This window comes from Dermochelys coriacea, chromosome 25 (genome assembly GCF_009764565.3).
Source record: "Dermochelys coriacea isolate rDerCor1 chromosome 25, rDerCor1.pri.v4, whole genome shotgun sequence".
Lineage (NCBI taxonomy): Eukaryota > Metazoa > Chordata > Testudines > Dermochelyidae > Dermochelys > Dermochelys coriacea.
Window position 1 is genome coordinate 4,017,454 of NC_050092.1, and position 21,562 is coordinate 4,039,015.

Consider the following 21,562-nt stretch of genomic DNA (forward strand, 5'->3'; position numbering starts at 1 on the left):
GACTCCGTGACAGCATAGCTCTGGTGACTTCACTGGATCCGTGCTGGTTTCCACCAGCTGAGGATCTGGCCCAGCCGCAGAGAGGAGGAAGATGGGGGGGGAGCCTGTCAGTTACAAACAGTTCCTCAATGAATTGATTTTCCCTTTGAAAGCAGCGGAAGAAGCCGTGTCTCTGAGATTTAGCTCACGAGCGGTGATGGCTCAAAACTGGGTCAGTGGTTTTTCCGGGGGTGGAACGTGCTGCCTGGAGAACGAGATTTAACCCTCGCTCCCAGCCAGGCCAGAACTGGGCCACCGATTTCACAGCAGCTCCCGCGTGTCCTGGGGTGAGGAGAGGCTGACACGCCTCCAGGCAACATCTGGGCATGAGGCCGTGGGCTGAGCAGATCTACAGGGCCTTGTGCTGCCTCTCGCTTGCCCTCCCCTTGGCCTCATCCGATTTACACCAGGGTAAGAGAGAGGAGACTCGCCTTGCTGACGCCGATCTCCGGTGTCGCTCCACTAAGGCGCAGTGGCTGATCTCACCCCAGTGTAGCCAGCCCCAGCATCCCCTCCCAGTAACGGTCAGGCCAGGGGAGCCTGTGTCCATCAGGAATAGCTCCTGGGACCGGCGTGGAGTTACCAGGGCTCCAGCTGACCTCTGAAGAGGGGCGCAGCCAAACGGGAGGCTCACCCAGGCCTGTGTGTCCGCACACCCCACCTGCAGAGAGCCCCCAGCATGGCCAAGCACTGGAAGGATCCTGCTGGTGGCAGATGCTCTTCCAGTCCCACCACCCTCTTGCTGGGGAGGGACCCCTGGGACGCAGTGGACGGGGGATGCAGAAGGAATACACTGTCTCTGGAGTGACAGCCCTGCCCCTGGCACTACAGCTCCCTTAACCCTGCTGGGTTATGCGTCTCCCCGTGGTGGGGGAGGCCAGGCTCCCCCAGACAGATGCACGACGAGCCCGCAGTGGGTGGGGCCCAGCCCATCGCACACAGCCGCTAAGAGGATGTGATGTGTCCCCGGGCGGGGTGGATCTGCTGTGACAGGCCCTGGGGGACCTCGGTAAGTGGAAGAGCCTGGTGCACAGAGGTTGCCGGCGGCAGGTCTCGTCCCCTCTCTTGCATGAGGACTCCCCCGCTCCCAGGGTGTTCAACAGGGATGGGTCCAGACGGCAGCTCTGTCTACACGCCGGGTGCCTGCATCGCCTGCTTCCCCAAACCCGCTCTGTGGAACTTCCAGGAGACCCCTTGCAGGTCTGACGAACGCTCTGGAATGAGACCGACCAGGACATCTGGGTTCTTAGACCCAGCTCTGCTGCTCACTCATGGTTGGGCCAGTCCCTTCCCCTCTCTGTGCCTCAGTTTCCCTGTTTTTAAACTAGGTGCGATAAACTCTGTTCCCTCCCATGGCTTTCAGGGAACAGTATGAGTTCTAGACAGACAGACAGACACACACACACACACACACACACTGCACACTTGATGCACCTCCCAAGACTTGGCTGCTGTTCTCATGCAATGAGAACCACCCGAAGCATGGCTGAGAGCCCCCCAGCCCAGCCCCGCCCTGTGTCCAGAGCGCAGCACGACGGGCGGGGTTTTCCACCGCGCTGTTTCTCTGGGGCTGGCAGACAGCACTTTTAAGGTCGAGTCGCTCATGTCAAGCATTCATAACTGTATGGCCGGACACGAAGGCAATGGGGATTGGGGGGCACCTGTGAGTGGCTCGAGGCTGAGAGGGGGCCAAGAAACACAGGGGCCAGCATCTTTCCCAGAGACATTTGCTAGTGGGAGGGGGTAACTTGTCTCCGTGGCATTTTGAGATGGGGATGAGGCCCAAGTCTGGATCCAGGCCCGAGTTCCAAGGGGCTCGGATCTGGGGGGTGGTTACACCTGGGACACTGGGATGCAGATCCAGTCATCCCCACCTTTTGACTGACTGCACCCAAAAAGTCTCAAAGACACAGGAGGGTCCTGACCTGGGCCCGAGCTGCCAGCCCCCATTGCGGTGGGCACTAGTACATCCGGAGCGGAGGGGAGAATGGGGTCCCTGGTTTCCTGCAGAGAGGGGATCTCCAGCAGGTCTCGGCTAGGAGTGGGGACAAGACGAGGCCATTAGCACTTCCCAGGCGGCTCTCTGGGCATGGAAGCTAAAACATTTTCTCTCTCTCTCTCTTTGCAGTTAAAAAAGCCAAGTTTGACGGGGCCCAAGGTAAGTCACTCCCACCACCCCTGGTCACATGGGCTACACGAATGCTTGGGGCAGGAGCCTCTCCCCAGTTCTCCATCTGCACTGCAGGAGGGGGCTGGGTTTCCCACAGGGGACAGCCGGGCTTCCAGTGTGGGTCTGACTTTAAAAAGCAGAGTGGGCCAATGAGATGAAGGGTCATTTAGGGCCCCTGGGTGAGCAGCTTGAGTTTGCTGGGGAGAAAGGTACCGAGGGACTAGGCAAGAGGAGCCTCCAGGCCTGAGGGAGGGGAGCCTGTAGCCACAAGCCAGGCCTTGCTCTAAGGACTCATGGTGCAGCCCATCCCAGCTTCCCCAGGGTTTACTGAAAAGGATCAGCAGATACAAGGGACAAAATAGAGAGGACGTGGGTCTCGTGTTTGGACCAGGGGAGTTGGTGCCAGGACTCATGGGTTCTGTCCCTGGCTCTGGGAGGAAGTGGGGTCTAGACACACTTGGGTCACACACACACAGCACCCACATCTACAGGCACACAAGCATACTATGCACACAGGTGTGTCGCACACACAGATCTCACTGGCTTCCTTTCTGTGAAGCCTGGGCAGGTTTACCCCATCTGTGCAGAGCTGGGGGCACCCTGCTCCCCTACCTGGGATGGAAAGGCCCAGCAGCGCCCACCCCCCCGTCAGCCATTGTAGAGCAGGCGTGCAGAAGGGCTTTGCTGGGGGCAGGAGCCATCCAAACCCATCCAGAGCTGAGGGAGTTTGGCCCCCTTGTCCCCTGTTTGCACAGAGCTCCAAGAATCACAGGAGCTGAGCCAGCATCAGGAGCGCCCCCTGCTGGACAGCAGAGCTGCTGTCAATCCTCTTCTGCCCCTGCCTCTACCAGCGCTGGCCCGGGAGGGCGAGAGGTGTGCCATGCACACACAGCTGTCGGGTCGGGGGGGGGGGCTGCCCCAGAGGAGCGCCCAGTGATGCACTGGGGGCTGTGGGAGAGGGGAGCCAGCCACATGGCCAGAGGCAGCTTTGCTGAAACACCCAGCAGGGTGAGCAATGCCCCAGGTCCGGGGTGGGGGAGGGTGCTGAGCTGGAGCAGAGAAGTCAAGCTGCTCTCAGTCTAGTCACTCCTGGACATTTGGCACCTCTGGAATTTCCCCCCCCCCCTTCCACCTCTGCCCACCAGCTGGTGCTGCCATCTCTGCCCAGGGAGAGTGAAACGCAGGCCAGGCCAGATTGGGCTGGGGGGGTGGACTGAGGGGCATTAGCAGAGCTGGGGGGGGGGAAGATCCCAGGGCTGGGCTAGGAGGGGGCTGTGGGTTGGGACTGAGGGGCCCTGGCAGAGCTATGTAGGGCAGTCGGGTCAGGATAACCTGCCTTTCTGAAGCAGCATCGGGAGCTGACCATGCCCCTAGCTGGCGAAAACCTCTGAAAGTTCTCGCGTGGGCCGGTCCCAGGGCTGAGATGGTTGGGAAGGATGGGGGGGTGGAGTTGGTGCTGGAGGAGTGGGGGCTGGGCCGGTCCCGGTGCTGAGATGGTCGGGAAGGATGCGGGGGGGGTGGGGTGGAGTTGGTGCTGGAGGAGTGGGAGCTGGGCCAGTCCCGGTGCTGAGATGGTTGGGAAGGATGTGTGTGGGGGGGTGGAGTTGGTGCTGGAGGAGTGGGAGCTGGGCCGGTCCCAGAGCTGAGATGGTCAGGGAGTCATGGGCAGGGTCGGTGCTGGAGCTGGGCTCAAGGAGGGCAATGCAGGGAGAACCTTCCGTGTGTTGGTTGGAGACTCTGCATGGGGACGGGGAGGCCCCTGGGCTGATGGGAAGAGCCAGCGGATGGCTTTTGAGGCTGGGGTGGGGAGCATTTCCAACCCCACGAGGCTGTCCGACCCACCCAGGGGACTTGCGGTGCCTCCCCACCCGGGACAGGGCTGATCCGGGCCCAAGTCTCCACCCTCCGCTCCCTTCCCTGCAGAGAAGTTCAACACCTACGTGACCCTGAAGGTGCAGAATGTCAAGAGCACGACAATCGCAGTGCGGGGGAACCTGCCCTGCTGGGAGCAGGACTTCATGTTGTGAGTATAACCCTTGGGTGGGGCAGGGGACGCCAGGAGTCTGGGGGCTCCCAGGGCCTCCTGTTCTTGGGAGGCTGTCAGATAAACCCCGCTTGCCGCATGAGCTCCACAAATCCTCAAAATCAGGTATGTGCCAGATAAACCAGGATGTCGGGAGCTCGGATGCAGGATCCTCGGAGTGTCTCAGGTCACCCTGCCTTCAATGGGTGGCCTGCAGGCCCCTCGGCAGCCTCCAGACCATGGAGCCAGCAATTGGGTGGAGGGGAAGGGGAGGCGTCTCTTGGTGCATCCAGGGCCATTGGCCCTGCCAGACCCCCAGGTGGGTGCCGGATCCCTGCTCTCTGCCTAGGCACGATGCCTGAGGCATTCGACACACTGGTGGAGAGCCAAAGAGAGCCACTGCAGTCTGCAGAGGGGGCCTGGGGAACCGGAGCAGGGTGAGACCAGGAATTCCCTACCTGTCAGCAGTGTAAACACCTGCCATGTCACAGAGAGAGGGGCACGGGGCATGCCTGGAGACCACAGCTAGGCACAGAGCCTGGGGCTGCTAGGAACATGGCAGCTGTTAACCCCCAAGATAAGGCAGCCCCCGGGGAATCCCAGCAGCAAGGGAGAGACTGGCGCTGAGGACTGGGCTGCTCCACATGGCAGGAAACCGCCTGTCCCCTTTGCTCCCTCATTCCGCATCCATCTGCTTAAAGTGTCAAACACCAGCGCGTCCCAGACCTGGGGTCGGGGGGCTGCAGGAGGGGCCACTGCAGACACAGCCATGACTCACCAAAGGGCCCTAATTACCGTCGCTCGAATGACGCTCCCATCTCAGGCCACACACTCCAGCAGGAGATTAAAGTCACGGAGTGTGGGGGAGTCCGGGGCCTGCACCCCTCTTCCTGGGATTCACTGTGACTCTCAGCCAGCCAGTAAACCAGAAGGTTTATTAGACGACAGGAACATGGTCTAACACAGAGCTTTTGGTGCAGAGAACAGAACCCCTCAGCTGGGTCCATTTTGGGGGGCAGTGAGCCAGACAACCCCGTCTGCACTTCACTCCATGCCCTCAGCCAGCCCCAAACTGAAACTCTCTCCAGCTCCCCCTCCTCTGGGCCTTGTCCCTTTCCTGGGCCAGGAGGTCACCGGATTCCTTTCTTCTCCAACCCTTTAGCTCTCACCTTGCAGGGGGGAAGGACCAGGCCATCAGTTGCCAGGAAACAGGGTGTCGGCCATTCTGTGTGTCCAGACCCCTGCACACACCTGCCCTCTAGGGCTCTGCAATGATCACACACTCTTATCCCACCACCTAGATACTTAAGAACTGCCTAGGGGAAACTGAGACACCCCCACAATATTCAGAGAAAACATTAAGAACAGTCCTGCTTTGTTACATCTCTCCCCCCTTCGAGACCGAACGGAGTGGGGTCGCTTTACCTGGTGACCTGGGGAAGTTCGAAGCCACCAACGTTCCCATGGATGCCCGAGCATCTCTCCTGTTCTTTGGTGGGAGTTACTCCAGGCCCTTCCAGTTTCACGCCCTCTCTTAGGTCAGGGGTGGTCGATAGCACTCGCATGCAGGAAGGTTTATGCGGCCTGTGCCCTTTTACCACCCCAAAACCCCCGGGGGTCAAACTGGGATCGGGTCTTCTCCCAGCGCTCCAGTCTGGAGGCCTGCAATTCGGGCTCTCTTGGTTAAGAGACCCCATCTTGACCTGGGCCACATACTGTTCACTTACAGAACTAGCATAGAGACATCCCTTTCTCAACAGCCTTGTCTCTCCAACAAGCTGGCCAAACACAGCCACTTGGTTAGAGGACTGTTTAACTTTCTTAACAGCTTTCACTCCATCTGAGACCTTCTCAAAGCTATCCACACTGGATCCTTCAACAGGAAAGTCAGTGGATCCATTCACAACAGAAACTTTCTTGCTGTTAGGAACTGAAACTTTCTTGATTAAATCACTTTCACACCCTTCAGTTGCAGTAAACTGCTTTCCCTAGAGGCTTTTCTATGCAACAATTCACCCTTCACAGAAATTCTGCCCTTACCCTCTTCGCCTAGGGCTTGCTCTAGAGGAACACTTTCCTGAGCAACAACAGACTCTTTCTGGGTCTCACTTACATCCAGAATTACCTCTGGCCCTTCAGGCGGATTCCTACACAATCCCCTTTCAGGCAAACTGACAGACTCCCTAGATAAAAGGTTAGAAGCTTTCTCCTTCCCTTTGCCACACACAAGTTCAGGAATCTTTTCCTTCTTGCTACAGGTTTCCATGCCCTCAGTAGGTAACACAATCAAATCACTTTTCTGCTCTCCTTGTGCCCTGGCTAGGATCTCACCCTGATTAGATAGAGTTGCTACACCCTTTCCCAACAACACACTAGCAACGGGCAAAATACAAGCACCAGAATTGTCTGGGCTCTGGGATTTTGCATAGACACTAACTGGATGTGACCTAGTTATAGGGCCATTCTCCCGAGCAGACACAAACTTAGGACCATTCCCTTCCTGGGCTTTAGCTGAATCGAGACCAAACTTTGAGACACCTGCACTATTCTCAACCATCACAGGCTGAAAGGCCCCTTCTGTCTGCTCCACAGACAAAGAAGAGCAGGACACACTTTCTCCTTTCCCAGAAACGCAGCTTGGGATTCAGAGTAGCAGCCGTGTTAGTCTGTATTCGCAAAAAAGAAAAGGGGTACTTGTGGCACCTTAGAGACTAACAAATGTATTTGAGCATAAGCTTTCGTGAGCTACAGCTCACTTCATCGGATCTTGGAATCTCATTCCCCTGGTCCCAGCACACAGGGCTGTTCACAGACAACTGCTTGGAGACCAAAGTCAATACCCCTGACAGACACAGGCACGTTTCCTTCACTGTCCCAATTCTCCACCCAGCTAACAGGTAACGTACAGGGACACGCATCTTCCACTCTCCTCGCCTTCCCACCCTGCTGACTAGACAAAGCCATCAGCTCACAAGGCTGCCTAGGCTCATCCAGAGTTTCCTTTCCAAGCACCTTGCCACTCCCAACAGATCCCCTGCCCTGCCTGTGTCTCCCCCCACTCAGCTGGGGTCTCAGCTCCCACTGTGCTCAGCCCTTCCTTTGCTGTCCCAGTGGGGTAGGCAGTGAGCTCGCTGCTTTCCTCACTGCATTAGAGCCAGCCTGAGCCCCCTCTCCGGTGTGCAAGGGGGCGGGGAGCATCTCTCTGTCCCACCCAGCCCCAGGAGTCTGGTTACAGGCAGGCAGGTATCCTGAGCCTAGCAGCTCCTCCCTGCTGCCAGCCAGGTCATCTGTATTTTCACTGACCATTTTCCTCTCCGCCGATTGGTTCCCTGGATTCAAATTCAAACCCTTGGCTGTTACAGGAGCAGGGCCAGGATCCTGTTCCAGAGAGAGACAGTCACCCCACAACAGGGTCTTGCAGCTGGTATCCTGGAGAACCCCAACGACCAGCCAGCCCCACCCCTCCTGGGTCTGCACAGGGATCTGGTCCATAGGGAGAGCGAGGGGCTTCATCCCTGGGACCCTCACCCAGCTCACACAGCCCCTCAGCATCTGAGGCTGCACCACCCAGGTCCTGACAACAGTTCTCTCTGTTCCAGGATCTCACCACCCCAGGAATGTCTCCCCATTGACCATCACCTTCCGCTCCCACTCGGGGTCCGAGGGGCCTGATCCCAGGAGAGTCCACACAGACATATAGGTTGGGACCAGGAGTGGGAGCCTGTTCACCGCCCCACCCATCTGGCTGATGGAGTCTATGGCCTTGGGACCCAGCAAGGGAGCTAGACACCGGGGCTTTTCCACAGGGTCCCCCTGGTTCAAATCACCAGCCTGCTCAAAGGCAGTGAGTTGGGCATCCACTCCCCCCCCCCCGTCCTTAACCAGGGGCAGCAATTTAGTCTCGAGGTTCCCTGCGGAACTGGCACCCCTGGGTCTATCCCCACTCACCCCTGGGAGGTCCCCTCTGCCTCTCCGCTCCACCATCGCCAGTTCATGCTGCTGCTGCTCCTGCAGCTCTTTCTCGGTCTCTCGCTGTCTCTCCCAGTCCTCTTGCTCCCTCGGACTCAGCTCCAATCCCGTCCGTCTCCGATCACCAGATGGGAAACCCGATGGTGAAGACCCCTGTCTGCTCGGGGACAGGAGTCTTGGAGATGCCTGGCTACAACTCCAGCTGCTCCCAGATCCTGCTATAGCCCCATTTGGGGTCAGGAATCTGCTCCTTAGAGTGATCATCCTCCTCCAGCTGCACGATTAACTGTGCTTTGGGGAACTTTCCAATGCTCAACCCTCTCTTTCTGCACAGGGTTACAATGTCCTTCTTAAGGAGATGGTGACAGGCCATCACTCCGCTGTTGCCAAGTTGTTGTGGACTCACAGGCCTGTGTGCTCTCAGCTCCCCACGGTTTCCAGGGAGAACCCCTAGTGTGCCAGCCCTTCTCGAGGTCACCACCTCTTTGCCAGGGTCGAGCTGCAGACTCCTCCACCCCTGGGACCGCTCCCTGCAATCCCCAGGGGAACCCTGTTACTGCAAAAGTCCTTCTCTCTCCAAGGGCCAAGCCGCAGGCTCCTCCGCTCCTGAGACTGCTCACTGCAGTCCCCAGGAGGACCCCATTACTGCACAGTCCTTCTCGCTGGTCACACACTCCCAGGGGTTAACCGCCCCCCAAAACCGCTCCTCTCTGAGCCTTCAGCATGCCTGGTCGTCGTCAATCCCCCTTTGTTTTACTGCTCCCCGGTCAGGAAGCGCCATCCACGGGGTGCAGTACATCCCACCGCTGACACCAGTTGTCACAGAGTCCCCAGGCGATGCTCTGGAACTGCTCCCTACGAAGCCAGTCAGGACTCGGGGGAAGTCTCCTTTCTGTGAGCAGACTGTTTTCAGGACACACAGCTCACACAACTTCCACCTTCCTGGGTCTGACCTCGGAGCATTCAGACCTCTGCCCCTCCGTGCGCTTCTCACAGTGAGTCCGCCCAGGCGGGGTCCTGGGGAAACCAGAGGGTCCTGCCCCCCAACTCCGTAGTCAGACGTGACTCTCAGCCAGCCAGTAAAACAGAGGTTTATTAGATGACAGGAACATGGTCTAACACAGAGCTTGTAGATGCAGAGAACAGGACCCCTCAGCTGGGTCCATTTTTGGGGGCAGTGAGCCAGACAACCCCGTCTGCACTTCACTCCATGTCCCCAGCCAGCCCCAAACTGAAACTCTCTCCAGCCCCCCCTCCTCTGGGCCTTGTCCCTTTCCTGGGCCAGGAGGTCACCTGATTCCTTTCTTCTCCAACCCTTTAGCTCTCACCTTGCAGGGGGGAAGGACCCAGGCCATCAGTTGCCAGGAAACAGGGTGTCGGCCATTCTCTGTGTCCAGACTCCTGCACACACCTGCCCTCTAGGGCTCTGCAACGATCATACACCATTATCCCACCACTTAGATACTTAAGAACTGCCTAGGGGAAACTGAGGCACCCCCACAATATTCAGAAGAAACATTAAGAACAGTCCCGCTTCGTCATACCCCCCTCCACAATTAATTCAGACACAATTTCCAGAGCTGAACTGTGTCTAGATGACAAGTCACAGCTAGGGCAACCTTGGGAGCTGGCGCTGTCTATCTAACTTCCCTATGTCTTGTTCCAGCGCTGGCTCGGGGGGGGGGGGGGGACTCCAGTTCTCCCAGTCCCAGCCTATCCCAGCAGGGGGTGCTGTGGGGAATGGGGCAGGAGCACTGACTCCCAGCTGCTGCAGTGAGTGGTCCTGTGGCATGAGCTCACTCATATATGGTGCTGGGAGCCAGGCCGCCCAGGGCTTTGGGAGAGGCAGCAAGCCAGATGGGGCCAGCACTGATGGGCATGTGGTCACTTTGCTTCCCTTGCAGTGAGATTAACCGGTTGGACCTCGGGCTGACGGTGGAGGTGTGGAACAAGGGGCTGATCTGGGACACCATGGTGGGGACGGTGTGGATCCCTCTGCAGACTATCCGGCAGTCCAACGAGGTAGGCACAGGGCGCTCTCCCCAGCGGGGCACAGGCAGCAGCCACTCCTGGACCTTCCTGACTCCCTGTCCCGGTCTCTGCCCTTCGGAGCCCGGCCAGGATTGGGCATCGGTCGCCACCTGCCAGCCTTCTGGGGGGCGGGACGAGGGGAGGGTCTGTGTCTGGGGGGAGGAGGGACCAGGTGTCCTGGCAGAGCCACCCGTCCCCTGGACCCCCAAGTCCCCTTCCTGTGCCAAGGCTCAGCCTCCTTCTAACCCACAGGGCACTTCCCAGCAGAGCCAGGCTGGTGGTGCCAGGAGACAGGTGGGGAAGGACAGGTGTATCCACCTGCTTAGGGGTGGGGAGGGTCAGCCTGGGGGATTTGAGGTTCTCTTCCAGCAGCTGGGAGGAAAGCAAGGTGGGGGGAGGGGGCGGGGAGGAGGCGTCTCCAGGGTGCAAAGGGTTAATGATGAGCCTGTGGACCAAGCCCTCGTGCCCCCTGCAGCAGTCGGTGCTCTAAGGTGCCATGGGGCAGGCCAGGGATTTAGCCTCCCTGCCCTGGTACTGCTCCTGCATGCTCCATGACCTGGCACTGCCACAAATCGTCCTCTCCTGAAGGGGAGCTTGAGGCAGGGGGCAGGTGGAGGGGACATGGCTGTCCAGACAGCACAGCTCTTCACTATGGCTGCTAGCAGGAGGGAGAGCAGCGGTCTGGGACTCAGGACTCCTGGGTTCCATTCCTGGCTCAGGAAATCGCTTCCCCCCCTTGTGCCTCAGTTTCCCCCCCAGTAACAGATCCTCCCCCAGCACACAGAGCTGTGAGGCTTAGCCCCATGAAAGGGCCAGAGCAGGGGAGCGTGACTGGGTTATTTGCCAGGCTGGGAGAGTCTAAACCGGGCTTCGTTCCCCTGGCATCTGTCCTGACCCCCCAGTTCTCTCCCCTAGGAGGGCCCCGGGGAATGGCTCACCCTCGACTCCCAGGTCATCATGACCGACAACGAGATCTCTGGCACCAAGGACCCCACCTTCCACCGCATCCTGCTGGACACCCGCTTCGAGTTACCACTCGGTACAGTGCCCTCCCCAGGGCCAGGGAGCAAGAGGAGTTCCTGGCCTGTGCCCACATCCCTGTCCGTATGCCCGGGGTTCTCCCTCCTTGGGGATATTTCCCACCTCACACCCCAGATGTGTAGATGAGGGGGGATTGAAAGAGATGGGGGGGCCCAAAACTGGAAACGCAATGGGGCCTGTGGTTCAGGATTGAGGGGCACTGGCAGAGCTGTGGGGCAAGCCCGGGGGCTGTGGGTCAGGACTGAGGGGCACTGGCAGAGCTATGGGGCGAGCCCAGGGCTGGAATAGCTGGGGCTGTGGGTCAGGACTGAGGGCCACCGGCAGAGCTGTGGGGCGAGCCCAGGGCTGAGATAGCTGGGGCTGTGGTTCAGGATTGAGGGGCACCGGCAGAGCTGTAGGGAGAGCCCAGGGGGCTGTGGGTCAGGACTGAGGGGCATCATCACAGTCCTTTCCTGGATCCCCTCCCTCACGCCGTGTGTCCGGCTTACAGCTCCTCCTCTCCACCCTCCTTTCCCTTCCGGTGATGAGCTGATCGGGGTGTGGGGCTCCGCAACTCCACTCCCACCCCCCAGGCTGGAGCTGGGAATCCTGGCTCCTGCCTGTCTTGGTCCCAAGCTCTGGTCCTTTCCCCTGGCTAATTAATGCCAACAGTCAATGCAGTGACATCGCTGGCTCCCTGTAAGGGCAGATTTCGCCATCGCCCGCCACAAGCAGCATCGGGGGCAAGGCTGGGACGGCAATTGTCCTTTCTCTCCCATCTCCTCTGGCCCAGCCCTGCCACCCCCCTTCCCTCCATGCCCCACAGATCCCGCCCCCCCAGCACAGGCTGCCTCTCCCCACCATCCTCTGCACAGCTGCAGGCCCAGCCAGATGCCGGCCCCATGTCCCAGACGCGGGCCCCCATATGCAGGGCCCCAGGGGCTGCGTTGGGAGGGAGGGGCCAGGCTGCGGAGACCCCACGGGCTGCTGGCAAGGGGCCCTCTCTGCTTTCAGACATCCCTGAGGAGGAGGCCAGGTACTGGGCGAAGAAGTTGGAGCAGCTGAATGCCATGAAGGATCAGGACGATGTAAGTCAGCTCTGGGGCCGGGCACCCCCTACCGGCCCTGATCCCCTGTGTGTGTCCTCAGCTCCCCCTGCCCCCCAGCACTGCTGGTTTGTGTGCATGCGGGTGGCGCCTGGCTGGGCGAGCGTGCCATGGCATCACTGGCAGAGACAGGACCAGGGGGATGGGGCAGAAAATCACAGTGTCTTGCAGGGACCTGCACTGAGTGCCCTGGGGGTCACCCCCGAAGGGCTGCGGGACCTGGGGGAGGGGGTCAGCCCAGAGACTGCCTGGCTGGGGGGCCTGTGACCATCCCTCTGTTCTCTCCCCAGTATGAGTTCCAGGAGGAGCAGGACAAGCCGCTCCCCATGCCCGGATCCCCGTGCTGTAAGTACCAATCACCTCCAGCATCCAGCCCGCAACTCCTCTGGGCCTGTGACCCACCAGTTCCCACAGAGCTGGGTCACAGGCGCCTCTCGGGCCAGACCCGTGGGGGCTGGATGGTGCCTGGATGGAGCTGGGGGGGGAGGAGCTTGTGGCATCTCCTGACTGTGCAACACCCCAGAATTTTTTGACCCCCCAAGTGAGGTGGGATGAGGATGATCATAGGGCCTGTGTTTCCCTTGTCCCACAACTCACAGTCCCCGCCCAGTTCCCGTGCATGGCCCGCCGCCCCCCCCCCGATTAGCATGGGACCAACGCCTCTCACCCGCACCCTGTGCATTGCCCCCTCTGGGTCAGCAGCTGCAGCTTGGCAGCGTTCCTGCAAGGGGGCGACAGCTGGGGAGGGGTCTGGGCTGACGACACACCCCAGCTGGGGAAGCAGGGACTCGGCCTCAGTCGCTGGAGACATGATCCCCCTCCTCCGAAGTCCTTGGCCCCCTTCCCTCTCTCCTTCCTCCTGCTCTGTCTCCCTCCCCTCCTCTGCCGTGTGTTCTCTCTCCTCCGCTCCCGTCCTCTGCCTTGGTCTGGGAAGCTTTGGAGCAGGGTCCATTCGGCTCGGCCCGCGTCAGGGAGACAGGTCACCTGAAGAGAGGGGGGAGCAGGAAGGGCAGGGAGCAGATGGGACGGGGCTGAGGAAGAGCTGACTGGGATGGGGACTCAGCACTGGCTTAGGGAGAAGGGCCCAGCCCAGCGAGGGGAGATAAAGCCATGGCATGGAGGGTCGGATCTGGCCGAGTAGCACCGAGCCGGGAGGAAGCTGGGTCTGTGTGGCCCTGCTCACGTGGGGAAGGAGCTAAGGCATCAGGGCTGGAGCATCTGAGGTAGGGAGGTGCCCACGTGAAGGCAGAGTTGGGGGCTGGATCCTCCCCAAATCTCTTGGCCTTGCAGTGAGATGTTGCCCCACTCAGCCCAGTTGGCAGGAGAGTTGCTGGGTGACCTTGAACCAGTTACTTCCCCCAGCCCACCTACACTCCGTGCCTCGGTTTCCCCTTCTGCGACATAGGGGCTCATCACACCCACCTCAAAGGGTGGGGTGTTGAGGCAAATTGGTCAGTGGGCCTAATTCTCTCCTGCCCTAAGGCCAGTGAGGTCAGTGGGGTTACCCCAGGGATGACTCTGCTCCATTAGATCTGAGCCAGGCGTGAGGGGTTCTCACTCCTGCTTCTGTTGACGTCCTTCAGCATGGCCTCCGGCCTCCTGCATTTGCTCCCTCCTGCTGCCCCAGGCTTTCTTCCCCTCGTTCGCTGTGGCATGAAGGCCGGGGAGCTGCGTGTGTAGCCGCGGGCTCTGGCTAATGGCTCGTAGGTCTTTTTGGCACGCTCGTGTTGACGAATTCAGAGAATGACAACCAGCCGAGATCTGGCCAGGGAGCGGGGTCCCCCAGGCCCTGAATGTGGAGATGGCAGCTTCAGGGCCCAGTGCCAGGCTCTCTCCTCCCAGGAAGGGTGGGGGGGCAGAAAGAGGGGCTCAGGATGCCCGGAGCAGCCCCGGAGCGGAACACCCTGGCTCCTCACACCCCTCATCCGGGGTGAGAAGGAGGTGACCCAGATCCACCAGGATTTAAGAGCCACTCCCCCACCCTATGCTCTTTCTCCCAGCCTGCCTCGAACTTCTGGATCTGCCTCTCACAAACCCCCGCTCTTCCCCCAGTCCTCTCCCACCACGAATCATTGCTCTCCCCATGTCCTTGCAGCGTGCCTGATCCGCCCTCTCCGAGCCTACGGCAGAGAGGGGCCCGGGCCGCGGCGCTCAGCTCGGGGTCTGAATTTCCCCAGCGCTTGGTGGGGGCCAGGGCTGGAGCCAGAACCCCGACTCAGCCCGGCGTAGCGCCGGAGTCTGAGCGTCAGGGCGCGGGGGGGAAGCTGGGGGTTTGCTTTGGGCCTGACTCTAAACGGGGCTTGGTTCTCCCACCCGGGCTCTAACACCTCCTCCCACAGCCGTGTCCATCTTATTGTCTCTGCCCCTTTTCTTTATAGGCAACTGGAATTATTTTGGCTGGGGAGAGCAGCAGAGTAAGTATCCGATTGCCTTCTTGCCCCAAATGCAGGTGGCACCCTCCTTTCCTACCCGCTGCCCACCCACCCACCCCCAATCCGGGGGAGGTGCATTCTGCCTCTGGCCCCTCTAAGGCCCGGTGGCTAAAACAGAAGAGCTGTGCAGGGGAGCAGAGGGGTCCAGGTGGCTCAGGGAGTGGCATGACTAGCGGTCAATGCAGGGGGGCCTGGGACTAGCCTCACCTCTGCCTTGGCCTTGCCTGGCTTTCATCTTTTCATGTAACTGGGACATCTCCCCTGGATAGAGGGGCACAAGACAGTCTACAAATGCTTTTTTAAATTGTTTGAGTGGATGGACCGTCCCTGGGGCAGGGAGGCTGGGTTCAGGGGGATGGGGCGGCGTGCAGATGGCATTGCAATCTTTGGTCAATCCCAGCACGCCGGCCCGGACACAGGGCACTGGGCTTTTCTTGGTCCATGGGCACCAGCCAGAGGGGATTGTCCAGGGACCCTCTGCCTCTTCAAGGTAGGAGAGCAGTAGGGGTAAGTCGGCATCCTGTAGATCCCTCTTCCATCTCTTCCTCCCCCTCTCCCCTCCCACCTTATGTATACTCCCATTCCCTCCCCTCCCTCCCAGGCTGGGGTAGCGGCTCTGGCTGATTCACCAGGATAAGGAATCCCATTGCACTCCACCCCCTGGAAGATGGAAGGTCCTTGCGGGCTGGGGGAAGGCAGCTTGGTGGGTCAATGCCCTGAAGGCCCTGGGTGCTCCCAGGCTGGAGGATGTGGCAAGCCTTGACCTCCCGCTCGTGGCACCACGGCCACGCTGCTGACATCTGCCCAAGCTGGGAACGACGCTCCAGTGTAACATGCACAGAGCTCGACCGTCTAAATCCCCCTCCTCGACTCTGCTCCACCCGCTCCAATGGCACGAGCCGAACACACGGCTCAGTCATGCCAACCAGTGCTCAGGCACCACGGTGGAACCATGTGGCCTCGAACTCCTGTGTCGGGCCCACTCCCTCCAAAAGGAAAGGAGCCCAGGGACAGTCGCCCTAAGAGGTGACAGAGGGCAGCCTTGAGCGGGACAGAGGTCTGCAGGATTGGGGAGCTGGCATGGTGCCCAGCCACCAGGGTCTAGCCTCTGCCAGCAGTCTGTGCACAGGGGGTGGGTTGTGGAGCAGGGTGAATGGGCACACGGAGGCAGACTGCTGCTGGGGCGCACTGGGGCAGCTTGGCTTTGGTCAGAGCCATTGGCTTTTGGAGCACGAAACTCCCCTGTGTGCCCAGCACGTGCCAGTGCCCCTCTCCCCACACACACAACCGGGGCCAGATACCCAAAGCTTCTAGGCACTGGCAGTGCCCTGGACATCAGTGCCCACCAAGCGTAGGCCCCTCTCTAGGCCTCGGTCGGTGTCTTCCAGCTGAGTCTCCTAGGAGAAAGTCCCACTTTGAAGCAGTGGCCCAGTTCTCACTGATGCCAGCCGGGCAGTAGAGGTTGGCATTGTCCTTGCTGCTGAGACAGTGGCTATCTCAGGCCTCTCTGTCATGCTCTGGCCTCTGGCCCCTTCCCATGCAAAACACTCACCGGTGGCAGCCGGCCCTTTGCAGATGACGACCCCGACAGCACCATGGATGACCGGGACAGCGATTACCGAAGCGAGACCAGTAATAGCATCCCACCTCCGTACTACACCACTTCCCAGCCCAATGCCTCGGTCCACCAGTATCCCATGAGGCACCAGCAGCAGAGCTCCCGCGACTCGTACACGGACTCCGTGCAGAGCTACGAGGTGGACTACTCGGATCAGCAGCCCATCAGGTAGCATTGGGGAAGGCCGGCGCCGGCCCTCGGAAGGCATGTGCTGCAGACACGTGGTGTTGGCAGCCCCAGACATCAGGGGGAGAGGTTAGGCCTGGCTATGCTGCAACAATGACGGGGAGAGAGATGGATGGGAAGGGAGCTGTCTCAGAGGAAGAGAAAAGCCTTGTCCTTAGGCAGATTAGCTAGAGCTCTTGGCACAGGTTGGACAGAGCTGGTATGCAGTGGTGCCCATCCTAGCATTTCTGTGCCGACCCCAGTCACTTCCTCCAGAATCTGAGCTTTCATTCAAAATTAAAATCCAGGCTCCGTGGGGAAAGCCCCTGAGGCTGTGTGCCTGCAGGCAGTTAGAACCTGCTGCCCGAGGAGAGGGGCCAGCGGCTGCCTGCATTCCTCTCGCTGGGTGTTTAACTCTGAAACCTAATGATGGGTTCCAGTGGTGCCGTTGTTCACTATTCTGTGGTAGTAGAAAGTGCTATTCTGGGATTGTGGGCAGAGTTTGGGATTGTGGGTGGAGTTTGACTAACCAGTGCTTCCTCCCCATCTAATCCCGGGCTAGCATTAGAACACTGAAGGGTAAAGCAAAACCCTAAGAAACATTGGGGAGATGAAGGTTTGGGGGATCCATCCAAGTCCCAGGGACAGTCCTCTCCACTCTGGGGACACCAAGAGCAGGGCTATCGCTGATCAGGATTTAGGTGCTCGGGCAGGGCTGTGCAGGACGGACCAGGAGTCGAGTAGCTGAAGATGCTGCAGAGACGTTGTGGAGCTGTATGGGCCCGGCCTGGAAGCGTAGCCGGGCTGACCGCATTGGCAGAGCTGTCGGGGGACGTTTCCATGCCGTCTGCCTTCCCTGCACCGATCTATCTGCTGGCCACACAGCCTCCCTGCTCTTGAGTGTTCAGCCTCAAGACCCTTCACTCCCACCCTCAGGGAGATCCCAGATTGGGGAATACCCTCCTAGCCCTCCCCCAAAATCCTACACTCCCTCAGGCATTAGGGGAATGGTCGCAGGACCCCCGGTGCCATGGCTCCGTTGGTGTGAGGGTGGATGCCAGGGGCGCGGCCCCGAGGAGAGGAGGTGGCATGCGGCGTGGCCCTACTGGGAGCTCATTGTCTGTTGTGGGGTCGTTGGTTCCTGGGTGACCTTTGCTGACCATGTTCCTCTCCTCCCCGGCAGACGCTACGATAGCGTTGATTCTGCCACAAACGGGCCCAGCGACGCTGAGTCCGCCTCTGAGTCGAGCAGGCGGACCAGCCGCCAGTTCTCCCTTGAGAGCAGGCGGTCCCTAGACCTATCGGATAGGTGGGTCTCTACCTTGTCTCTAGCCTTGTGCCTGGCGCAGAGTGCTGTGGTTGGTCCTTGCCGCCCGGGTTAGGCCGATACCAGTCCCGGCAATGGCAGCCCCAGATGGCTGCCAGAATTACCCGCTGTCTCCCCCTCCCCGGCCACTCCTGTGTATCAGATTCATCGGCCCCGGGGGGAAATGACAAGGCTCCTTTGCATGGGTTCCTCGAGGTGTCCAGTGTAAAGTGCATTGCACATGCATCCCAGCTGCAGCAAGAGAGGCCCCGAGCCAAGGGACTGGACCGGTTCTCTGAAGGGTTCTCACTGAGGCAGGGTTCCCTGGCCATCGGGCAGTTGATGCCAGTTGGGCAGGTTGGTATTGTTCTTGCTGCTTTGACAGAACCAGAACCAGTGTAGAGGGGGTTGAAATACCTAAAGGGGGCAGGACAGAGCCTGGCAGCTTCCTTCACCTGCCTGGGATTGAAGGCCCCTGTGGCCTGGGCGTGCGGCTGGCTCAGTCGGCCCACGCAGCCTTGGCCCTTCGACCAGTCCCATTTTCACCACCCCAAAGGCGGGGTCAGCCGCCCCTCGCTTGGGGTTCCCCATTGCTCTATCTAACTGGCCTCCCCAGTTGGGCCAAATCTCTGGGGTGCAGTTTCCCGGCGCACTCAGCAGGGTGGGAAGCCAGGCTCCAGATCTCAGCACACCCTCCACCAATGCACGGCCAACGTTCAGAGCCCAGCTTCAGTGCTGCTGCTGGCTCCCTCCCGGGTGGCCCGTGAATGATTTAAGCAGCGAGGGGCCAGGGTAGCTGTCTGGCAGGGTAGCTCTTGGCCTCATGGGGAGGAAACACTGATGAGAATGTGCAATGCATTTGAGGACACCTACCCTTGCCTGGGGAACTTGCCTGGGGAAGCCTGATCCTGAGACCTTGGTGCGCTCGGGGTTTTACAGGATTGGGGCCCGGAGCCCCACATGGGAGGGGTGGACTCCTATGCTTTTGAGCATTTTCCTGGCTCTTTAAATTCTGTTTTGGGGGGTGGGGTTTGGTGAGGGGGACTCTGGGTGCTGAGGAGCCTGGAGTGGGGAGGTCTTGCCTCTCTTCTCTGCCACAACCTGGTCGGGTCCCCTCGGTGATGAGTCCCAGCTCTGTGAGCTTGGATGACCTCCCCGGTGCATCTATCCCCAAGCCACCCATACTCTCCCAGGCCAGGCAACCGGCCCCTCCAGCCGGCTTCCTGCCGAACACGGGCTTGGCCAGAAGGGCACCTGTGCTGGTGTGTGCGTGCCCTCCCCATTCCCACCCCCGCTGCCGGTGCTGGAGATGTGGTGTCGGCCTCTCCCCAGGCGTGTCCCTGTACTATGTCTGCATGCGCGCTTACTGTGAGCCTCTCCGCTCGGAGGCACCGCGATTGCTGTGGTACTTAGAGAATCGTCCCTGGTTTTCTCCCTCCTTGTGTTCAGTGGTTTGGTTTGTCAAAGACCCCCTTCTCCCCGAACCCCCTCCCTCTGAGCCCTCCACCTCCCTCCCCCGGAGCCTGCCCCCAACCGGATCCCTAAGCAGTGGGCTCGGCCTGTGGGGAGAGGCCCGAGGAGCGTGTCTGGGGCAGGCGGGGGCCAGGCCAGGCTGGCGGAGGAGCTGGGCAGTGCTGGAGAGGGAGAGGGGATGGGGGGGCGGAAGGGAGGGCAGGAGAGAGGAGCTGTGGGGAGAAGGAAGAGTTGAGGGATTTCTGGGCGCGATGGAGGAGTGAGTGATGGGGAGAAGAGGGAATGGCCGGAAAGGGCACGTGGGCGGGAATGTGGAGGGGCACGGGCGTGTGTGCGGGGGACGTGGGGGGAACCATGGGCGTGGAGTACCCCCGGCTGCCCGTGCAGCGCCGCTCCCACGGGGGCACTGCGTGTCTTGGCTGACAGAGGCACATCTGCTCTGCCTGCCGCCTGGGGGCTCCTGAGAGGATGGGCAAGGGGTCTCTGAGGTACCCCAGCCTAACTGGCCAACTGCCGATTGCAGGCCCCCCCACCAATTCCTCGTTCTCCCGGCCCAGCCGTGAGGCCCAGGATCGGGGCCAGAACAGCGGCGTGGTACTGGGCCCCTCCGGTGCCGCCTGGGCTGAGGGGCAGGAATGGAAAGCAGCGACATTTCCCCCTCCCTGCCCCCACTGCCGGCTCACCCACAGGCCCAAGCCGCGGGCGGGTACCAGTGCGCCCATCCTGGCACCTTCTCCTCAGCTGTGCTGCCTGGCGGCCAGGCTCCGGCAACCTGGGGAAGGATACAGCCGGCTGGACGGGGCAGGGGGAACTGACTTGGATCCAAAGGCCCATTTTAAGCCTTTTGTGTCCTCTCCCCTCCATCCCACCCCCACCCGCCCCACACAGCCCCACCGGGAGCAGCCACTATGCCTCGTCCGGGGAGCTCAGCCAAGGCAGCTCCCAGCTGAGCGATGACTTTGACCCCGACAACGAGAGCCTGCGGGGCTCGGAGCTGGACGAGCGGGACGGGGACTCCTACCACTCCTGCCACAGCTCCGTCAGCTACCACGACGACTCGCCCCACTGGGAGGAGGACTTCTACCCTGAGGAGGAGGACGAGGACTACAGCGAGAACGAGCGGGGCTACCCCAAGGCCCGGGCCGCCATGCTGCAGGACCAGGAGGTGGACGAGGCCAAGCCCCTGGAGCGCGAGCTCTACCCACAGCCGCCGGTGAAGCAACCAGTGCCCCTGCCGCAGACGCAGCAGCAGGAGAGGAAGGAGGAGAAGGCAGCTTATGTCCTGGAGGAAACTCTGGAGATCCCCCAGGAAAAGCCAGCAGCAGAGGAACCCCCAGGCCCAGAGAGAGCGCCGGAGCCCCCAAAGCCAGCCGAGAGGTGCGGAGGAAGGGGGGCGCTGGCAGAGGGAGGAAGGGCTCCCCGGTGGGTGGCGTTTTCTCCTGTAGGGTCTCCAGGCTGCCTACGGTGCTCACCCACCCTGGGGCCAGGCAGCTGGCCCTGGCTGGGGTGAGCCATGCAGTGACCTGTGCTGGCTAAGGGAACTGGAACGTAGAGCCCGGGGCTCGGACTGGCAGCATGCTGTGTCCGCAGCCAGCTCTCTGGCGTGCCCCATCCCTGCGCTGGTCCTGGGCGGCCACGATGGGCGTGAGCCATAGCTGGCAGTAACAACTCATGGTGTGTATGTCACACTAGCGACCGTGGAGCCGGCATGCTAGCGACCCGTGGGGAGCTCTCGCCAGTGACCCATGGGCCCAGCACACTAGCGACAAGTGGGGAGCTCATGCAGGTGACCCATGGGGAGGTCACACTAGTGACCCGGGGGCCCAGCACGCTAGCAACCTATGGAGCCGGCACATTAGCAACCCATGGGGGGCTCACGCTAGTGACCCACGGGCCCAGCAGACTAGTGACCCATGGGGAGCTAATGCTAGCGACCCGTGGGAAGGTCACACTAGTGACCCGTGGGGCCGGTACGCGAGTGACCCATGGGGAGGTCACATCAGTGACCCATGGTGCTGGCACACTAGTGGGGACATGAGCTCCTTGCACACTGTGGTCCACTGCTACATGACCCCAGGGTGAGCATGTGGCTGCCATGAGTATGCCCATGGCTGGTTGCTGGGTACCCCACTGCTGCACGGCGCCCGGGCCATAGGCGGGGAGGAGGGGCCTGGGCTGATGTTCTGAACCAGCCTTAGGGTCCCATCCAG

At 60.6% G+C, this 21,562-nt stretch overlaps 1 protein-coding gene across 23 annotated transcripts in view; it reads left to right on the forward strand.

Moving 5' to 3' along the window:
- Nucleotides 1-21,562, forward strand: part of UNC13A (unc-13 homolog A) — a 122,978-nt gene that overhangs the window by 31,622 nt on the left and 69,794 nt on the right. For 17 of the 23 annotated variants that reach the window (XR_006277004.1, XM_038384278.2, XM_038384280.2 and 14 more), the window contains exons 2-11: nucleotides 2,168-2,197; nucleotides 4,133-4,232; nucleotides 10,106-10,223; nucleotides 11,148-11,271; nucleotides 12,267-12,340; nucleotides 12,649-12,703; nucleotides 14,737-14,772; nucleotides 16,366-16,576; nucleotides 17,757-17,882; nucleotides 20,241-20,729. Coding sequence is in view for 22 of the 23 variants with exons in the window: in XM_038384278.2 (XP_038240206.1) it covers nucleotides 2,168-2,197; nucleotides 4,133-4,232; nucleotides 10,106-10,223; nucleotides 11,148-11,271; nucleotides 12,267-12,340; nucleotides 12,649-12,703; nucleotides 14,737-14,772; nucleotides 16,366-16,576; nucleotides 17,757-17,882; nucleotides 20,241-20,729 (1,363 nt within the window). In the remaining variant the exon portion in view is untranslated. The remainder of the gene's footprint in view (nucleotides 1-2,167; nucleotides 2,198-4,132; nucleotides 4,233-10,105; nucleotides 10,224-11,147; nucleotides 11,272-12,266; nucleotides 12,341-12,648; nucleotides 12,704-14,736; nucleotides 14,773-16,365; nucleotides 16,577-17,756; nucleotides 17,883-20,240; nucleotides 20,730-21,562) is intronic. The other 6 variants (XM_038384293.2, XM_038384292.2, XM_043502665.1 and 3 more) reach the window with 2 other exon arrangements.